The 22,257-nt window shown below is 36.6% G+C and overlaps 1 protein-coding gene across 1 annotated transcript in view; it reads left to right on the plus strand.

The window, feature by feature from the left end:
* The window catches only part of MROH9 (maestro heat like repeat family member 9), a 127,294-nt gene that overhangs the window by 65,168 nt on the left and 39,869 nt on the right, over window positions 1-22,257 (plus strand). The window contains exons 3-6 of the mRNA XM_064478148.1: window positions 12,745-12,824; window positions 14,676-14,811; window positions 15,365-15,451; window positions 17,440-17,544. Of these exons, the coding sequence (XP_064334218.1) occupies window positions 12,745-12,824; window positions 14,676-14,811; window positions 15,365-15,451; window positions 17,440-17,544 (408 nt within the window). The remainder of the gene's footprint in view (window positions 1-12,744; window positions 12,825-14,675; window positions 14,812-15,364; window positions 15,452-17,439; window positions 17,545-22,257) is intronic.

The raw sequence follows: 22,257 nt of genomic DNA on the forward strand, positions 1-22,257 counted from the left end.
CCTTTCCCACATCGATGCTGGATGACAATGGAACAGTGCTTATAAAATCCTTGAGGAAAACACTGTGGCCCAAGAATGTTACACCCAGGCAAACTTCAAATCAGAGTAAGTGTCAGAAAATTTTTTTAACATAGAAGAATTCAAGGAATGTGACTCCCTTCTTCAAGAAACTAACAGAAAATGAACTTCAGTTCAGCAGGAGATGAACAGAGAGGCATGGCAGTGTGCACTGTATCTGTTTAAATATAGGGCCAAGATATAAAGGAAAGTGGGGATTATTGTCACAGAACTAACTGTAAATATTATAAACCTTGTAATCACAAAAATTATATCACTAATAAAACACAAACATTAGTAAATAAGGAGGAAAGTGATGTAAGTACATTGATTTCTTTATCATTAAAACAGGGATTAATAAGTCATCAAGTAATACAAACAAAAAAGTATAAATGTTTCACTAAGTTACTTAATCAACTAAAATCATATGAGGGATGAGGGAAGGGGAAGAAATAGAAATGAATGAATTTCATCTTTGCTCACAGCTGGGAATCAACAGATTTGGTCTAAAGTTTTGAAAAATAAATATATTATAAAAAGTTATAGTCATCTTAATCATAATCACAACAGGAATATAAACCTTTCATATTAAAGAAACACTCAAAAACACACCACCTCACACACACACAAAGAAAGTAAGGAAAAACTACCAAATAATAAAGGATTTAAAAGTAGCAACAACAATAAAAATGCATGACATAAAATATAGAACAAAATTAAGACCAAAATCTGTTTTATAAATAAATTAGAATCAATTGAATTTACCTATAATAAGAAAGGAATCTGGTTCCAAATAAAACCCAGCAATATGCTACCTACCAGGACATTTATAGAACAGAATATCTCAAAAAGGCTGTAAAGGGGAAAAAGTGTACCAAGAAAATGTAAACAACAACAATAAAAACAAATTAGGAGTTGGGATCTTAATTCAGATAACCTTGACTTAATTTAGGTTTTGAATCAAGCTTTAAAGCAATAAGTGTGGTTTTTTTTTATGTACTACATAATGAGAAAGTTTATAATCTATCAAAAGGATAAAATAATTATAAGAACCTACGTGGTAAGAAGAATTTTAAGATTTCCCCCAATATTCCTATCTCTTAGCATCCATGCCTTGTATAAATCCCTCCTCTTGAAGCTGAAAAACTAGAGGATACAGGAGGAAGCTCTAAATATGATGGGTTATGATTATGTTACACAATATAGCAAAAGAGATTTTACAGATGGAATTAGGTTGCGAGACAGCTGTCTTGGAGTTTATTAAAAGGAATATTATGAGTGAGCCTGGTGTAACTGCATAATCCCTTTAAGTCTGGGTCTATATGCTGGAGACAAAAGTCAGATATTGGTAGTGTGAGAAGGCCTGTGAAGGGGCCACAGAGTAAGGAAGCACAGACAGCTTCTAGAAGCTGAAAGATGCCCTCAGACCCAGCCAGCAACAGAACAGGATCCTCAGTCTTACGGTCTTAAGGAACTGAATTCAGCCAACAACTTAAATGACCTTGGAAGAAGATCCTGAGCCTCAAGTGAGATAGCAGTTCATACTGACACCTTGATTCCAGATGCATGAGACCCTAAGAAGAGCCTGAACTTCTTGACTCCCAGAAACTGTCAAATAATAAACAGGTGGTTTTTTAAGCCATTACATTTGTGGCAATTTGTTACACAGCAATTCAAAAATTAGTATGATCTACATACCATAGCAGCATTAAAACTGATAAAGCAAAACAAAGCTATAGAAAAGTTATTAGTTTATGTACTAATACAAAGTACTCTTTTGCAGCATCAGTAGTAGAAGACTTTAATTCACCTCTGTCAGCATGTCGTCAAGGAGCAGCAAAGCAAATAAATCTACAGGATATGCTTCAGACAACGGCAAGCGTGCATGTATGTTTATGTGGGGGTGGGGGGAGAAACTCATATATCTAGCCCTGAAAACAAAGAATGTATCTTTTTTCTAAAGCCTACAAAAAGGGGTGCTCACAGAAGATAACCAAATGTTAAGCTAGAAATTTCTGTATAAATTCCAATGTATAAAAATAGCAGAAATATTCTCTGATCATAATGCAAAAAATATTAAAAGCCAATAATAAACTTACAAAACAAAAAACCCCTACCACTTGTCATATAAGGTATTCTATTTTAAACCATTCTTATGTTAAAGAGGAAATTAATGCAGAAATTACAGAATGTCAATAGCACTACATATCAGAAGCTACAGCATAAAGCTGAAAGAATGCATGAGAAAAAGCCATAGCTTTACATACTTAGAATTATAAACCAAAAAGAGTTGAAATAATTGAATCAAGTATTCACAACAAGAAGTTAGAAAATCAAAGTAATTCCAAGGAAGGCAGAAGGAAAGAAGAAGGTATATGTAAAAATGAAGCTGCATCCTTGAACTTGGTAAGAGAAAAGCAGTAGGACTAATGAATAAATTCAAAATCTGACACTTTCCCATGATGAGAAGGACACTTCACTTCTGTGGTATTTTTTCCCAAAACCTACATTTCCAATCAAATCATGAGGAAAATATCAGATAAGTGCAAACTGAGAGACACTCTACAAAATACCTGACCAGTACCCTTCTCAAAACAGTCAAATTTATGAAGAAGCAAAGATTGCAAAACAACCACAGAACAGAGGAAACAAAGAAGACATGATGACGAAATGCAATGTGGGATCCAGAATTGGATCCTGGAACAGAAAAAAAAAAAATAGTGGTAAAATGGCTAAAATCCAAATAAAGTCTATAGTTTAGTTATTAAAATTGTACCAGTATTAATTTTTCAGTTTTGAAAAGTGTGTTAAGGTTAAGTAAGATGATAACATTAGGGGAAGCTAGTGAGGGGTGTATGAGAGCTCTATACTATCTATGCAACTTTCCTGTAAATCCAAAATTACTCTAAAATAAAGACACTATTTTTTAAGAAGAATTACAGAAGACCTAAAAAATTTAAACAAAATTAAAATTAAAGAAATAAAAATAATTATCAAAGGGCTACCACCCCAAACAAACAAAAACATAACTAGTTCTAAAGATTTTATGAGGGAATTTTACCAATCATTTCAGTAATTGGTAACTCCAATTCAAATTAAATCATTCTGGTATCACAGAGAAATTTAAAAGGAACTCATATTCCTTCCCATGAATGGAATGATTTAAAAATAAATCTTTCTTTCCAATGTTAATACCCTTCTTTCTTTCTATTTCCTTTTTTTTTTCTAATAATACTGGATGAATGTCCATAAATGGCAAATGATAGTAGTAATAATGGTCCTCTTTGTCTTGTTCTTTAATGAAAATACTGCTATTTCCTTATTACATTCTGGTTCTGGCTTTTGTGTTTATATTTCACATTAAGAAGCTGACTACATATGTATTTTTTTGCCTCAATTAAAATTATCACGTAATTTTTTTTAGCAATTAATGTTGAGAATCATATTGTGGGTTCTTTTTTATCTAACCATCCTTGTATGTTCGAAATAAATATCACATGGTTATGGTTCATTATTTTAATGTGGCTGTGTATTCTGCTTGCTAATTTTTTAGTTAAGTGCTGTTCAGTAATATTTATAATGAATTTGTCTGAAGTTTTCGTGTGTGTGTGTACATGTACTATCTTTGTTGGGCTTTGCCATTAAGGTCATACAACACTTCAGATTTGGGGATATGTTCCACCAAGGTGATAAGAGATTAAGTTCATTTCTTTTTAACTAATCTCCTTCTTCTCTCTGACTAGTAAGTAATCTCCAGATTCTGCAGTCCAGTGTCAAATGGCACCACCTGGTAAGTGACTTTCTATGAGGACATTAATGTAACTGAAATCTTTTGGGGGAAAAATGAAACTCATTTGCTGTCTCTATTACGAGCCTGCCATAATTAATGTTTAAAATACATTTGTGTGGGTAGAAGGAAAAATGGGCAGTTTGGTTGAAAAGTGTTTTTAGCTTTTTCTTCCCAGCAGAGTCATACTCTTGCTCACCCTTGTGTGTCCCTGGAAATGACCTTCAACACTAATTCAAAAGGATGAAAGTTCTGACCCATCCCACTATTCTTCCCACCCACTCCCATCTCCTGACCGGTCTGCTACAACAGCCTATTATCCTTGCTTCCATCATCACTGCGGAAATCCTTTTCACCAAACTAGGTCAGAAATACTGACCACCAGGAAGAGGACAAGAAGTTATGTCATGGGCAGACAGAAAAAGAAAAAGATTTTTCCCAATTCACAAACACAACTCCAGAGAAATAAAGACAGGGGAGACAAGGGGAGCTGTGAGAGAGGAAACCCCACTGTTTCCTGCTCCAATAAGAGTAAAAGTAGCCAACACTTAACGTAGCATTTATAACACGTTAGGCATGCTCTGAGTTCTTTAAATGAAAAACTCATTTAATCCTCACAACAGCCCCGCAGAATAAGTACTGCGGTAATCCCCACTTGGTAGATGAGGAAACCAAGGCAAGAGGTGACCTTTCCATGGGCCCATAATTTTCAAGTGGCAGAGCCAGGTTACAAAGCCATAGAACCTGGTTCCACAGTCACTGGTCTAAGCACCAGGCTATAATGTATCAACCCTGAAACCAGGAATCTTGCCTGCCCTTGGGATCAAGACCTGTGAATAAGTTATGAGGTTGAAGATTTTAAATAAACAGGGTTCGGTATTAATAATAATGGTGAAGCTGTTTTAATAAACAAAAGAGATGAAAAATTCATGGAATCAGGCTTAGAAGTCAATAAGGGAGTTAATCGTATAGGAGGGGATCTAGGGTAGGGGGTCAGCAGAGAAGAGAGGGACAGAGTACAATGGAAGAGTCACAGGGAAAAACAATTATTTCATAGTCTTCTCAGCCAAAATAGTGTTATTAACACTCTGCATATTCTATCTCTGGACAGACAGAAGGAAGACTTGTAAACTTTGTCTGTTATTATCCTTTTGTGCTGTACTGTACATGTGTGTGCATTACTTTTTAAAATTTTTAAATCATTAGTGTATAATGCTTTACAAGTTTACTCAAGAAGATGCTTCTATAGATAATCTAAGTTATATCACTGGATCAAACTATGCATTTGTATCTAAAATTTGAAACCTATCTCTTGCTCTTGTAAAGACGCTGTTTACTACATATGTCTGTGAATGCGCCTCATCTTCAAATCATCAATTTTATGTTAATTTTTATCTTTATTTTCTTCTAGCTTTTATTTACTTTTATATCATTGGAATTTTTTTTCTTTGTCTGTAAGCCATTCCAAATCCTTCTTTATTTCTCTGAGGAAGAGAGGGAGGCTTAATTAATAAAGTAAATTAGTAGAGAACAAGATATCTGATTATGTGAATTTAAAATTACTTTTTGTTTTGTTTTGTTTTGTTGCTAGTAGGGATTGCAAAGTGGAAATTTGCCATCAGTGAGAAATATATTATGCTTTGATCTAGTGGAATATATACACTGTTAGAAAAAATAGAATAGTCCAAACACAATCATTGCCAACACAGTGATGAAGAGTTTTACTGAAAATATTAAGTGAATGGAAAATCTAGAGAGCATAAAGAGTTAATGTATGCTATTTATATTACAGAAACAAGTTTATTAGATTCACCAGTTTGTTTCTGAAGGTGCAGCAGGAATCAGCAAGCTAGTTACTAAGCCTGTTATGTAAGAATGTGGTCCCAAGATTAAAACTGCACTGCATTGACACAACATTGTAAAATGACTATAACTCAATAAAAAAATGTAAAAAAAAAAATCTGCACTACAATTTCAGTTCTTCATTTGTTTTTCAGAAGCAGGGTCTATATTTCACTTGGCTATGGAAAAGATCAAGTCCAGAAACCAAACTATATTCAAGAGAATAATATATACTTAGGTTGGAAATAGTTGTATATACAAAGAAAGGAGATGGTCAAATGGTTCATGGGACAAAAAACAAACTTGTTTCATGTAGAGGTCACAGTTTGAGCCTAAATTGAGTTCTTGCTAGACTGTGTCTGGACCACTCCAGATGAGACAGAACTGTCGGGATGGAGGAGCCTGCAAGGAAGAGCACATCTTGTGTGAAGAGATTAACAAGGTGCATAAGCATGATTCAAGGACAGCAGGCTGGTAGAAAAGGGCAAGAGTGACCTCACTGTAGCTCAGTCCCAGGACACAGATGCTGAGTCCTGGAAAGGTGGGGCTGCTGTATAAGAGAGAGAAACAATGAGTAGCTGAAATGGTGACAGTAACAGAAGTCACCTGTGGCTTTTGCTATAAAGTGAGAGCATCTTTTGTGCAACCCTAGTTTTCTCTTTTTTTATCCAAATTGAAGTATAGTTGACTTACAATATTATGTTAGTATGATCCAGAAATTCCACTCCTTTGTATTTATTCAAATAAAAGGAAAACACTAATTGAAAAAGGTATATGCCCCCCTCCTCCATGTTCACTGCAGCATTATTTACAATAGCCAAGATATGGAAGCAACAAGTGAATGGATAAAGAATATATACTACATATATACAGTGGAATATTACTCAGTCATAAAAAGAACTAAATCTTGCCATTTGCAACAACATTGGTAGACCTGGAGGATATTATGCTCAGTGAAATAAGCCAGTTCTCTTGATAATGGGTATCAGCAGTCATGGGACTCTATCAGCAAGCGCTACCAGCAGCAGCAATGCCTTTGACAGATGGCAGCAGCGTCTTTAGCAGCATCTTTTGGCTTCAGCAGGAGTAGTCAATGTCATCATAGCAAATCAGGGCAATAAAGAAGCTATCATACCTTTAAACTATTATAGATACCTCAGATAATAGCACAAAATCTTCTATATCTAATTAGGTGAATCTATCCAATTATTCCTCTTTTTCAAAAATGCATTGGCTAATTTTACTCATTTACACTTTTAGATGAACTTTGGACTATGCTTGTGAAATTTCTCTCAGAATTTCTTTTGGCATTTGATTAGAATTGCACTAAATTTATAGATTTGTTTATGGAGAATTTATTTAAGTTATTGTCTTGTCATCAGGAACATGTTTTTTCTTTTCACTTACTTGAATCTTCAGTAAAGTTTTTTCTTCATGTAGACTTTAAATATTTCTTGATCATTTATCTATGGGTATTTTAGATTTATGGCTATTGAGCGTAGAATATATGATTTGCAAAGATTTTCTCTTAGTATGTTTCTTTTCTTTTCCTTAATTGTATCTGTTGAAGAGCAAAAGGTTTCAGTACAGGTCCAATTTATCTTTTTTTTTCCTTTTGTTGATTGTGCTTTGGGAGCTGTACCTAAGAAAATTTTGCCTAAACCAAAATTGATGAAGATTTTCTCCTATGCTTTCTTTTAAAAATTTTAGTTTTAGCTCTTACATTTAGATCTACCATCTATTTTGAGTTACTTTTGTGTAGTGTAAGGTAGGAATATAAATCATCTTTCTGCATATAGATATCCACTGTTCCATTCTTTTAACGTGTAATCTCATAGCACTGTTGCAGCAGAATGTAACCTGCAGTTTCTGTCTCTGAGAACTTAGAGATTGTTTTCCTTGTGAAGTGGATATATGATCAGTTTTAAATGCCTTTTTAGTTTTACAAAAGTGGTATGTTCCCATTTTTTTAATGATGCAATGTAGATGAGTTTTTTAAAATACCACTATAAGACAGCCATCAACATTTATGGTTCCTGTCATTTCTCTAGGTTGCAAGTTATTTTCTCTTAAAAAAATTGGAGGCATAAGTTACATTTTTTTCTGGTATCCAGTATAACCAATGATCAATGATCAGGGTCTGATTCTCTAGCCTTTGTCATCTGTTTTCTCTCTGGAAGCCTTTAAAATTTTTCTTTATCTTGGCTAAACTGAAATTTCATAACAGGTTTAGGTGTATTTTTTTTTCAAATATATTAGGCACTTACTCATCTAAAGACCCCAGCCATTTATCTCCGAGAAATTACCTTGCATTATTCACTGGACAATTTTCTTCCTTATGTTTTCTTCATTCTTTCCTTCTGAGACTTCTTTTAGACAGATATTGAATTGTAACATTTTAATAAATGTTAAGAAGATTCAACTTGGGACAGAACCAAAGTGTTTCTCCTTGTGGATGGATTGAGGTGTGTGTATTAGGGAATTGGCATGTGAGAACGTTAACTGACAAGACAATTTCAGTAATGCTCGGGGAGGACTGTTTGAGGAAAGATTAATACCTTAGGTATTATGCACTGTTTTAAAATGTAGTTTTGTGGTTCATTCTAACTGCTATTGTTAAATGTCTAATAAGTAAAAAGAAATGTGGGAGGTTTTTTTTAAGTGTGTACATATTAACATAATCACTGAACCAACACCCTCTATCTTGCCTTCAGGGATCTCTAGACTACTTGCTGGAATGTCTGTGGTTTTCCACAGGCTAGATTTGTTAAGTCAGTGTTGCCATTTCCAACTACCAGATAACACAGACTGATGAGGATAATAACAAAGACTTTTCTATCCAGTGGAGATTTATTAGTTTAAAGGGAAACCTTTTAATACTGAATCGAGAAGCCGTTTAGTAACATGATCTACCTAAAATTATTAGTGTTCATGGGTAACATTAATATTGTCAAAGTGGATAGTAAGAGGCATAACAGATTGTAAATTAAAGTCCTAGATGGACTGGGGAAAGCTAACTTGAAATTGTTCCAAAATAAGTGCATGGTCTATAGGTCTTTCTAAAATGTAGCGATTAGGAAACAGTGTCTGCAATCACCAGCTAGCCAAACCTTTTTAATTATTTGGAACAAAATTTTTCTGCTTCAATGAATATCACAGAAAACTTGCAAAGAATGTTTATGTTATTACAATAATCCTTAATGATCTAACCCAGGGGTCTAATCCTGGTCTAAACCAGGGATATATAAAAGAAAGGAGTTATAAGCAGCCTTCAAAAAATAAGAGAGTAGCTAGTAATCCTCTCCCTGTTGAATCGTTGAAGTTGATGTGAACATGATGGTTTTCATCCCTGTTTTGCTTAGGTTTTCTTATATATAGGAATTGACATACTAATAATAACATGTATTACTAGTTCTGAGGGTTTATACAATTACATTAAAAAGATGAGAGGGAAAAGAAACCAGTAAGTTTCATCGGCAGAATTCTGTCAGATACTGAAATGGATACGTATGAATATAGGTCTCCAAAGTGGGCAGTCACCAGCAAGTGTTGGAATGATTACACTGAGACCTGGACTTAAAACAACACTTTAAGTAACCAGTACTAGGCTGATACTACTACACAGTGTTGGACATACTGTTTACGATGTTTATGTACACTTAAGATTAAAAAATAAATTTCTCTTTTTGCTGGCCCCAATCAAAGAAAGTGGAAATTTTTCCCCACTAAGGAAGTGAGGGATATTTGGATCTCAGTGTCTGCAGACGTTCAATGCTTTTATAGTCATGCTATTTATAACTTTTGAGTTGCCTCAAGAAAGTATACTCTAGTGGCCGTCAGTAATGCAGTTCAACAGAAATGCGAATTGCACTGCTCGGTGAAAAGGAATCAGAGAAAGCACAAGGGGCAGAAGTCCAGCTAAGAAAAATGAAAAAGGGGAAGAAAAATGATTTTCTAGGTAGAGAACATCAAGTTTCAATGAATATTAATATTTTACACCAGAACCAGTAAAATGGCAGGTATTATTCCCAGTGCATATGGTTCTGAAATGGAAACAAATGGTTTTGCCACAGAAATGCAATCTTACTTTCCCCTGGCTAAGGTGGCATCAGAAACATACATTGTATGAATGTGATTTGAAACATCTGAGATTTAAGAAACTAGTCAGCTTGGCAAGACTCCAATTCTTCTGGCCAAGAATGACAAGACATTGAACAAAAATGTCAATGATATAATATACATATAAAAAGCAGATGGATAACTTAGATAAAAAAGCCAAAATAATAAATATGGAAGCTTAAGGCCCACCACACTGGTCATAGAACCCAGTGTTATGAAATATATTACAAAGTACAGATTTCCAGGATGATGACGATTTTATCATTTACTGTGGGTTTCCAATGAAGATCCATAGTGATTAAGGAGTAATTGAAAATGATATAAAAGAGAACTTATCCATATAATACAAGTTAAAGCCAGAATGATAACCATTTCTTCCCAGAGGGGGCACTGAAGAGTTTCTGGGAAACTGGCGAGCATGCTATATATTCTGAACAATAACAAAAAGCCTAACTGGGAAAAGCAGGTGAAATTCTCGGCTAATTCCCATAACCCCCTAGACTGACACCACTGGAAAAACAGTTTATACATGTTAGACAATACTTACTGCTTTTCCATTTGTGCCCCGGCTTTTGGAATTAGATAAGCATTAGTAGTACACGTGGCACAGGAGAAGGCATGCTTATAACAAAGAAGAGGTATTGCTGTACATCAGTCAATCAGCAAAAGATGTGATGCTGCAGTAACATGGGCAGAACAATAAGCTGGGGATGGAGCTGTGGTAACAACTTTGTCTCCAAGAAAAAGAGATGCTAGCTAACAGAGGGCAAACAGAGGTCTGTGTTATCATAGATCAGCTAAATGACAATGTATTACTGTACAATCAAGCTGCAGAATTTAAAAGGGCTTCTCAATTCTGGCTGTACAGCAGAATCTCCTGAAAGGCTTTCTCCTTCTCCTTCTCCTTCTCCTTCTCCTTCTCCTTCTCCTTCTCCTTCCCCTTCCCCTTCCCCTTCCCCTTCCCCTTCCCCTTCTTCTCCTTCTCCTTCTCCTTCTCCTTCTCCGGTTAGTGTTGACATCTCGTCTAGAATATAAACCTATTCAATCCAGATCTCTGGAGGTGTGGCCCAGGAATCAACATCAACATTTTTCAGCCCCTCTAATGTACTGCCAGTGTTGAGAACCAGTGATTTAGAGCCTAAGTGTTACAAACTGATTTCCAAGGACTCAAGTCCAGTTGAAACATGTTCTATGAGAAAAGTTCGCATCGAGGCAATAGTGCCAGAAGGACATTTTTTATATAGAGACAATGTTTAGTCACTGCCCAGAGAAACAGGGATTAGTGGATTTCTGCCCAAACTGAATGAAAGTGGTGACAAGGATAAAAAAAAAATACGTATCTTTTCAAAATAGATGAATCACCATTGTAGTTCCATGTTAGAGTGAAAGTTTTCAGCCATATAGTAGGTTTCATACCCTCTCAGTAATAATTATGTTCAGTGTGTTAATAAGTAACATGGCAAAGAGTTGTTCTCTCAAGGTTAAGTAAAATCATGTTTGGTGTTGTCAGGAATCAATGATAGATGTGAATATAAATATTTAATAAGCCTTCTGCACCACTCAGTCTGAGCACAGCCCAGAGAAGGGGTGCGAGAATGCTGATTCCCAGGAAGGTCATGGCAGGGTGCTTATGCCTTGTGGGGAGAGGCCATTTTTTAGTTCAGATCCCCAATCAGGAAGCTTCTCTGACTGTCTCAGTCAATTTAGGTTGGTTTAACATGGCACCACAGAACAGGAGGCTTAAACAGAAATTCATTTCTCACAGTTCTGGAGGCTAGGAAGTCCAAGATCAAAGCATAGCAGATTCAGTGTCTGGTGAGATTCCTCCTCCTGGTTTTCAGACAGCCATCTTCTCCTTGCATCCTCACGTGACAGAGAAGCTAGAAGCATGCTCTCTCATGTCTGTTCTTATAAATAGGCTCTAATCCCATTATGGGGGTTTCATCCTCATGCCCTCATCTAAACCTCGTCACTTCCCAGTGGCCCCACTTCCTAATACCATCACACTGGGGATCAGCATTTCAACAGAGAAATTTTGAGGGAACACAAACATACAGTCCATAACACGAACTTAACAGAAAGCATACAGCTCCATCCATCAGGATAGCTCTCACAGCACATAGAGGCAGAACATAGACCCCACGGGGCACTCAATGCTAGAGTCAGAGGAGCAGCACTGAGCAAACAGAGAAGGTTTTTTTGTTTGCTTTTTGTTTTTAGGGTGATAGGTAATCAGGGGCAGGCATTTACCTATGCAGTAGAGGGAATAAATCCTCTTTAAAAAAATCACTATTATACAGCAGTACCTAAAAGAGAACTTTGAACTACTTTGGAAATAGAAATTGAGAATTTCTATAAACAGCACAATGGCCCTGATATAGGAAAGTGACACTGCAACAGAGGCTTGCATGAACCAGAGTGGGATGCACAGAAGAAAAAATACACGATTCGTTTAGGTCTTCTCCAGTTCTCCAGTTTCTTGAATAAAGAACTGGAAATTCTTAATAGAACCCCACTGATTATCATTTATAAGTCTAAATAGTTATACTAGACAGCTATACATTGACCTGTACATGGTTCTCACTCTATAGTACTGTGTATTTGGACATTCTTCAGTAAGGCCTAACTTAAATCACCTTGCTGGTATCTTTCTAGGCAGGCTCCACACCGAGCAGACTGCACTTAATAGAGTGGTGTACAGAAGAGCATTCCTAACAAAATTTTGTCTGGAAATGCTAATTACATAAGCACAGTGGTTGGCTATAAATGGCTAGCATTTAGCACTGTGTGTGGGTTTAAATTACAGTTTGTCTGGTCTCAACACTTCTGGGAACCCTTGACTTCATGTTCCAAGTCCTGTAAAAGACAGAATTACACACGATGTTATAAGCTTCAAAGGTCTGTCACCATTGATTCTCTTCTTTCTTCCGGTAATACAGGCTCAAACAGCTACCAGCCTATGGGATGCATATTCAGGCCTATTAAGTAATCAAGCCATGATCCTGGCCATGAATTCCAGGTATAATAAGTTTTAATACACTCTTATTTCACTTATTGAGTACCTTTAAAATGTAATAGATACATATCACAAATGTCCAAAATAAAAAATTATTCCAAATTCCACCATCCTATTTCAGCAACTATTAGTTCTTTCTTTCTCATGTTCTTTTTTAATCTTTCTACATTGCATGGATAGGCAGATACTCTAATTATTGCAAAATCATAAGCAGGTTACACATTCAATTTTCTATACCTCTTTTAATTTTTGCTTTGTTAATTTTTAATTTTTCTGTAAATTTACATTTCCATTTTAATGGCAGCATAGTATTCCGAAATTTTGAAATTTTCTAAATTATATTTTACCAACCTTAGATAATTATCTTTGTAAATAAAAGACTGTATCTTCTCTGAAATACTTATTCAAAATACCCTTCTGAGAGTAAAGTTATTGATTTAGTTGAAAAGCAACCATGAAAATGCCAATGCCCTGCCTGCTCTGGGAGATCCTCATTGGTCAACAGCTCCAGCCATTGCTTATAGATCCACCAGCTCAGTCTCTGAGGCCTCACCTCCCACAGGTTGCTCCCACTAACAACCCAATGTGGTAGGACAAATAACTCCAGTGGGTGACTTCAGCCTGAGGAGTCCCCAACAGCCAGACTGAACCCTCCTTGGAACTTGCTGCAGTCCAAGACTCATCTTAGCCTAATCCTCCTTCTTTCTCTCTCTCTGCTTCTCTTGGAAATCTCTTGTGCATCTAATTCTGTTTTGGCATCTGTTTCCCCTGAACCTAAAGTAATGCAGATGGGCTGAACCTTCTTAGAGCTTTTGATAAATAGTGTCAACTTGAAATAAATGTTTCTTCAAAGCCTAGTCACCTAGAAGATATACATACATATATACATAGATACATATAAATAAAATTAGGCGTATTATTTTACAGGGTTCATGGAAAGGCTTGCTTTGAATTTTAATTTAATTTTTTTTGGTCTACCTAGGCACAGCATCCGAGTGTCATGCTACTTTCCTAATCCCTGTTCATGACCTGGACCATTTTAGCATTTTAAGAACAGGCAATATGATTTCAAAGCACATTTTAAATCACTATTTTTTTTATTTATTCCTGGAAGCTTTTGATAGGTATATGTTCAGAGTCTAATAATCCATTAGATCACATGATTAAGTCAAATCAATCTTCCCAAAATTTTAAATATCTAATATATTCTAAGAGATTCCATTCCAAACAGTGGATATCAGATATTCAGATCTTCTTGTCCAGTAGAGGAAAAAGACTCTGAATTCAGCACAAGATTTCTTACCTTACCAACTATATTACCATCTTTTAAAAAATATTATTTTCATCTCAAAAGAAATCAGGAGGGGCTGTTATCCAGATCACACCTACTGAAGGAACAATAGCTGTGTCTCAGATTGTCTTCCTAGCTGTTGATGGGAAGGCTTCTTTTGCCATCTACTGGAAGATATGTCTCAATATCAGAAATACTAAATGTGAGAAACATAGTATCATGGATTCCATAAAATGTGGCAGAAATGTATTTCAACTATCTAAATCTCAGCATAGCTTTATGCGCTTGGCTGAGAAGGTAACCACTCTACGTTATTATGTCTTTGGAGAAATATATTCTGAATTCTAAATAACTGGTTACAAATAATTTTTCCCCCAAAACAGACAAGCACCACTGTCATTTTTACAATAACATTTAAAGCCCACGTGTTATATAAAGCCAAAAGTTGGGCCTCATTTTCTAGTACACTCTCTCTGAAACTAAGAAAAAGAAAGAAAAAGCCACTAAAGTGAGGTTATATTTGTTCTTTCCTCAGTTTAATAATTATGCTTTTTTCTTGTCAGCTTCGTGGATCCCTCATTGCAATTTGAAACTCAACTGAAGATAACAGAGTCATCCTTTAAAATGGTATTTTCTATACCAAGTCTTGACAAAGTGAAAGAAATAGGGAAGAGTGAAGATAAGCAAGAGGACCTGGAGGTGAGACATCACTACGCATCACAGCAATCCCCCAGAATGTCTGCCTAAAACTTGTAATCCTTGTTGTTCTCACCTTCACCCTTTTCAGATACAATAGATAAATAGCATATTCCAGCACTAATCCATACCCCTGGGGTCCTTGTGAATTCTACAACCCATGAGATTTAATCGATTGTACACGGTTTATGGGAACAAATGGGTGAAGAGATTTCGGTTAATTTGTTCAGCAAGAACAGCAAGTTCACTGGCAAATGCTGCAAAGAAGGAAAGAGGAGCCAGGAAAGGTGGAGGTAGGAAGAGTCCTACAGTAAGATTAGCAACATCTAATGCTTCTATTTCTCAGCACAGCTACTCAGTTCACTTGCCTACAAGGTGTAGAAGCATGTAGCGTTGGGTGAGATCTCATCTCCACAGCTACCTCCCGCCTTTCTCACCTTCAGTTTATGGAGAGAACACAGGTCCCCAGGATGCAAAACTATAGGCATTGGTAAAATTTTGTCTAAGGCTGGCTGGCTGGCTGGCTGGCTGGTTGTGTAACATTCTTGTTTTTCAGACTTTATACCGAAGTATTTTCAACGTGTATGAGGACACTCTTCTGATCTTAGTGTCTAAAGACTTCTACAAACTGCAAATCTTAAAGGTAAAGGGAAATAAGTGGCTTCGTTTTCCTGTCATAAATCTAAAGAGGGTACTATATTTTACTCATTATTTACCATTTGCCATACTTAGATCTCCTTCAAGGGATTTGGCGACTAAAAAGATTTTCTTTACCTTTCAGAACGTGTCAATATCCCCCAAATGAAATCACTTCCCTTTATTTGAATTACAGAGACACAATCTTAAGAATTCAATTTTGGGAGAATGGCATCAACAGACACTTAGGAAGGCAAGCGTTATGGGGCAATGTAAGAGTGAACACTACATGGGGTAACAGAGCATAGGATGAACGGCCTAAACAACCTTCGGGTTCAAGAACCGTGAACCACACTTTGATAGGGTCTGTACGCATGGGCTTCCCTAACAACCCAGGGGCTAGGGAATCCTGTGAACATCCTGTCTTCATGGATACCATGCTATCAGAGGAAGGTCTAACAACTATCCATAACCCCATTTTTCACATCCAAGACTTCACTGTGTTTTTAACGTCCCAGCCAGAGACACAGGCTGATCTGGACATACCATGCTCTTCAATTTTGCACTGTTAACACGATGGCACCAGGAGGCGGCCATCTGAAAATACTGAGGAACTAGACTGACTTACTCTATCACAAGCATCTATGGGTTTTTGAAATCATAAAATACATTCAAGAAAAGAAGCAGAATTGTTATCTGTGAAGATAAGAAGAAATGTGAGGGATAATAAAATATACAGAGCTAATTTGTGCCTAATGTTCTCTGTGCATTTAAAACAATGTTAACTTCGCAACCTTTTAAAGCAGTTATCGTTGCCCCGCAAGCATAACCCTGTCCCCGCGTGTGCTCTTTCAGCCACCCTAGGCTGTGTACTGAGCATTCACCCTACGTCAGGCACTAAGCTGAATAATTACTAAGTGGGCTATTTACCTGAATCCTTAAAGTAACCCTATATGGAAGTTAAAATTATTTCTCCCATTTTGCAGATAAGGAAATGGAAGCAGAGAGAGGAGCAGTAATGTGTGCACAGCTATAATGAGTGGAGGGGCTGCTCTAACTTGGGAGTCCGTTACTTAACCACCTTGTTCTTGCATCTACCATGTCTAGAAACTCCCCTGATTCTCAAAAAAGAGCTGAACTACACTGCTGGAAAAGGCAGAGGCTGACCCCTCTGAGATTTATAACGTCTTCTGCCCTAGGAAATAAACTTCAGAACAGTTTTACACAAGGGGATCAAGTGAAAGGGAAGAGATTTGCCAACCATTGGCACAAACACTAAGGCTTCCAACAGTCTGTGTTAAGTCTGTCAACGGTGGCTAAGATGTGAGACATACGCAGTCTTCTTCCCTTTACAAGATTATAAATATGTCCCTGCAGCTCAGGATTTAGAGTAGGAAGAAGTTACGGCACAACAGACCAAATCTAGCAATGAATCAAAATTAGCAAGAATTTTCTCACCAAGCTGCCTCCAGGAATGTACTCTAAACCATGAGCCAGAAAATATCTGGATGGTGAGTTCGCAGAGGAAATTCTGGGATAAGATGACATTTCAGGATCAGACAACATTTTGATTCTTTTTTAAAACTGCAAATCAGATCCTATGATTAAAAAAAAAAAAGAGGAGATATATACTTTGAAAGAAAAAGATAAGGAAAAGCAGCTGATGATAATTCCAAATCCCATCATAGCCTCATGTTAAACTTTTCACGATGCCTGGAAAAGTGACTGTCATAGTGGATATTAGTAAATACTGGATTAGTAAATGTTGGGTAGAATTAAATAAAATAAAAGCCAGGTATAGTTATTATGGTAGATAATGTACTATACTAGATGGTAATATACTAGCTTATTGTCATATTTTTGAAGTAAATATAGGTTAGGTGTGAAACCCTTGGGAGACCATGGGGGACCTTGATTAATGATGATGAACACCAGAAAGGGACCTGTGGAAATGGAAACACCATGGTTCTTGGATGATTATTGTGTTTTTAACAGGAAATGGCTGTGTGGATGAATGAAGACAGTTCATACCTGCAGGAAAGAGCCATGGTGATCATCAGCAGAGTCCTAAGCTTTGCATCCAGGAAAGTCAAAGGATATGTAAGTCATAGAGTAATCACGCCAGGGGCTTCTGAAGACTGCATTCAGTGCTGCTTTCCAAGTCTTGAGTCTTGAGAGTGTTAGATTGCCTGTTTGGTATTGTCATGCTAGTAGGTTGGGGTACTGGGAAAAGACTCAATATCCTACATGACTTTATGTTAATTAGAGCACAGTTTCTCAAACAATTAATTAAGATGCCTCATGCTTTACACAAGCAGTATGAGTGTGTCAATACTAGGTTTTTGCTGACTCACTGGATTCTCTTCTGTGGACCAGTGTTATCTGTAAACTTATAAATTCTTCCATCCTTACTTTCCCTCTTATTTCTTTTTCCTAAAACATTTTAAACCGTTACTTACTTTAAATTTGTACAGGTAATTTTTGAGTACTTTTATTGTAAAATATGCTAAAGATATAACAGAAGTCCTTCTTTACTATCCTCTCCACCCCAATCTCCTGCTTAGCCACGTCTGTGTGATGTGTGTCCTGTCAAACAGCAGTCTGTATACATATCCAAATACACACGCACATGTGGAGATATATAGCTTTGTTACTCAGTTTTTCTTTACTAAATTTGTATCATGTTTACATATGGTTTTGCAATTTGCTTTTTTCACTGAACAATAAGTCCTACAGATGTTTTCATAGATCTACTTCATTCTTTTAACTACACCTTATATCCCATAGTTTTGATGTATTATGATCTACTCAACTGTTTTTCAGTTGATGAACATTAAAGTATATTTTGGCTTTTTCTACCTCAAACAACACAGAAATGGTCATCTCTCTGCAAGTTTGTGAATATGTACTTAGAAATACTTAGAAAGATAATAGATCATAAAGTATGATTAAGTTAAAGTTCAGCAGTGCACGGCTGCCCTCCAGCTTGCAATCCTATGAATATTAGAGTGCCCACATCCTTCACAGACTTTTTAATTGTTTTGCAATTAGACTTTTTAATTGTTGCTTTTCAGATGCAGAATAAATAGGTACCTCATAATGCCAATATTTACTGAGGTTTTCTATGTTTCAAATGACACTATTGCCTGCCTTCTGATCCTCATGCTATCTCTGAACAATTTCTCCCTCTTATGGATAATGTGTTTTCAGTCTCTGTTTCACAACTTATCCTCTATTAACTGCATATCTGATTGCTTAAATCAGTTCAGGGGCTCAAAATAAAGAGGGTCAGAAATAGGCATTTGTGACGCTGTCTTCATTTATCCATTTTCTACTACATGCACAGTGTCTATACATATTGAAACAAAAAGCCTAGATCAGCCTTACAACAAAGCTAAATTTTTATTGTTTTATCTAAAATCAGCCTTGGAACATTACTGACATAGGGAAATACAGTCCATGGCATCCTTTGATCATGCTGATTCCCTATTTCAGTGTCCAAAAGAGAGACTGAGCAGCTTGTTTAAATCTTCTGATTCTTTGGACTGGGAAGGCAGCCTCCCTCAATTTCTAAGATGAGTTGGGATGTCCAAATTGGCATAGACAATTCTGCAAGTAAGGCTTGAGGGTAACTGTAGTTCACCCCTCCAGTCTGTGTTCTGCAAAGTTCCTAACATGTTTCATGCACTCAGCAAGTATTTGATGGTAACTATTCACATGCTTCTCTCTGCATTTCTAAATATATGTGTGCATATATATACTTTTTATTTATAAACCTACCATATATTTATATACTATATATATTATATATATATATATATATTCTAGTGTGTTCCACTCAGGTTGCAGGTAAGACATTTGGGGGTTTCATCTACTTTTATCAATTCTTCTGTCTTTCAATTACGGTTGCAAAGTTAACTTTCCCCTGCACAAAACTCAACCCTCAACCATGAAAGAATAACTACGTAAATTCACCTGTGCAGCAGAAGGCTCTCGTAAATTTTCCAGACTAACTCAATCTATAACTGAGACTTGTTTGGGAAGCCAAGATAACCTGCTCTGCAATGTTTGCAAACTGCCACCAGGTGGAAGCACACCAGCATTTCCCAGAAGGTGGGAACTAAGAGCTGGCTTCAGCCAGCTTATCACAGTCACAGAAGCATAAAACTTTACTACGTTAACTTTCTCTTTAAAATAATGGCTTCTAAAGATAATTAGGTCAGTGAAATTAATGGAGGCGGGGGACAAGTATATAAAACAATCAAAAGTATTATTAATAAATAAAAAGCTGAGCTTTCCTTCTTTCAGCACTTTAGACAGATTTTCTATAAAAGCAGGGCTATGTTGTATTAAAAGTTCCCAAAGCCTTGTGTCTGAGGCGATGTGACTGCAGTCGGCACACTTCTGAAGGGACTGTGCAGAGAGCATAATCAGTGTGCCCCACAGTTCACACAGCCTTACTCCTCTCTTAGCCTCTCAGAGGTCATGTCTCCCTTTCTCCTCAAACACACTAAGCAGTCTAGACATGGCCACACCACTCTGCTAAAGGCACACATCTAGACAGACCAATTTGCATCACTAGTAGTCTCCTTTATAAAGACACCTGCTAAGAGTTACACATCCACCAGTTCATTAGAAGGGATAACCAGAAAGGATGCTCAAGGCAAAAACTATAACACATAAGACTTTAGAGTCAATCCCTGTAAATGATCCCCAGCTTCACTGAGCTAAGCTGTGAGAGGTACTCCCCTGGTTCTAGGTACTTACGCTGTAAGCATCTTTGCCATAGACATCTTTGCCAAATAACTAATTGGACTTATGGCAATTTTTCTTAAAAGATAAAATAACAAAAAATAAAACAGGAACATTAAAAAGGATATAATAAAACATGAAAAATTAGTAATAAAATTTTAAATACTTTATTACAAAATACACAATATTTAAGTACATTGAACATTTATTTAAGTAGATTCGTGGCAATCCTGACAAATAACTAATTTTATCTTGTGGGTTGTACCTAAGCACTTGTCTTTGAAGTCTTTCATTCATAGTATTACAAGTATTTAGCTTGTTGATTCGTCTCCTCATTCAGCATGGCACTTTTTCCTTTTTGCTAAAATGTCTTCCTTCATTAAGAGAGGTTTCAGTTTCTGAAAACCAGACATGCATATTTGTAACTGAGCTTTGTGTTGCACTGTAAAAATCTCTGCACTGTTTTTTGTTCTTGGCATCTTGTCACATGTGTGTTGACAGATGTTCCAAAGTTCTATGGGAAATGTAGGTTCAGCTCTACACCTCCTAGGCCCTCAGCCTCTTTCTCCTCCAATGTAGCATGTTTCAAAATAAGAAACCAACTCTTGGGGCAAATCATTGTATCGGTCAGCTCAATAGGCCATCAATAAATTGCTGACTGGAAGAAATGCTAACGCATTTCAACCAGTTGAAACCAAAGTGTCAAACCAAACTGTCAACTGGTTATTTTATGTTTTCTTGGCAAAATTGCCTTACAGCCAATTAGTCGTGTGGTAAAAAAAATATCTGCAGCAAAAATGTTTCTAGCAAAGATGTTATGGCAGAGAAGCTTGTGGCAAAAATACCAGACGCATACTCATACTCCTCCATCATGCCGAACAAAGAAACAGAACACTTTGCCTTTTTTCCTTAAACCTATAATGAAATAGTGGTTCTTAAAAGCTTGCCATTCAATGGAAAAAGAAACTTGGAATGCAAACCCAAAGAAGAGAATACCTAATGGAAAGTAAAACACTTCTCCCTAGGGCCTAGAGTAAACAGTAACCCCTACTGTCTGCTTCTAGACTATCCTGAGTCATAGGACTCCTAAAATAGGGAGAGCCCCAGGTAGCCTTACAATGAAGTATCATCCACAGAAGCAAGAGATTATCTTCCCTTCTTCTACTAAGACCATCACTCCTAGCACCCTAATACAGTTATACCCTTGGCCCATGACCCTGGTCACCTCATATTCTTCTTCATTAATGACTCCGTGTGTGTGTGTAAGACTGAGACAGACAGAGAGATGTGAGTGGGTCAAGCAATGAGAGGCAGGGATAAGGGTGCATGAGAGAAACAGAAAGAAGGAGAAACAGGTCTTGGGATCTCCCTGGAAGGTTGACTCAGACTAATTTTACCACCAATCATCAAAGCATCTATCTAGGAAAAATAATCGTTTGTCTTATAGACAAGAAGATTCTGCAGACCCACGAGTTAAGCAAACCTACATGTGGGCAGAGTCCTTTTTGTTAGAAAAAAAAAAGTAATGGTACTCATACTGTCACAAAAGCAAAATGTCGATTCCATCTCTCCTGTCTTCTTTCATGTGCCTCCTCCTCTCTCTGTTTGCATTTGATCTGACCAAAAAAATCAGTCAAGATGAAAACCTAAATATCTGAGAAGCCTATGTGTCAAGGAAGTTGTGGGGGCGGGGGGAGAATACATAAATGTTCGGGTAGTAACTTTTACATCAGAAGTACATGTTCTGAGTTGTTTTTTTTTTTTTTCTTTAAAAAAAAAAAAAACATACACACATTTCCTTGGAAAGAATCAGAGCAATTCTAGGAAAAAAGTCACATTTCTCCAGTGACTTACTGAGTCATCTGAAGTGTTTCATACATGGAGAAGGAAGCATGAATGTTTTTGAATACCCATCCCACATCCCAGTATCCTAGGAATTTGCTACATATAAATGGCTACCTAATTTATGGAACAGAAACTATTAGTTGAGTCACTATCATTTCCAAGAACTTTGCTAGGAACTTTCTTTTTTGTCATAAATCTTACCCTCTTAATCCATAC

The sequence above is a fragment of the Camelus dromedarius genome, chromosome 23 (assembly GCF_036321535.1).
Source record: "Camelus dromedarius isolate mCamDro1 chromosome 23, mCamDro1.pat, whole genome shotgun sequence".
NCBI classification, from domain to species: Eukaryota; Metazoa; Chordata; class Mammalia; order Artiodactyla; family Camelidae; genus Camelus; species Camelus dromedarius.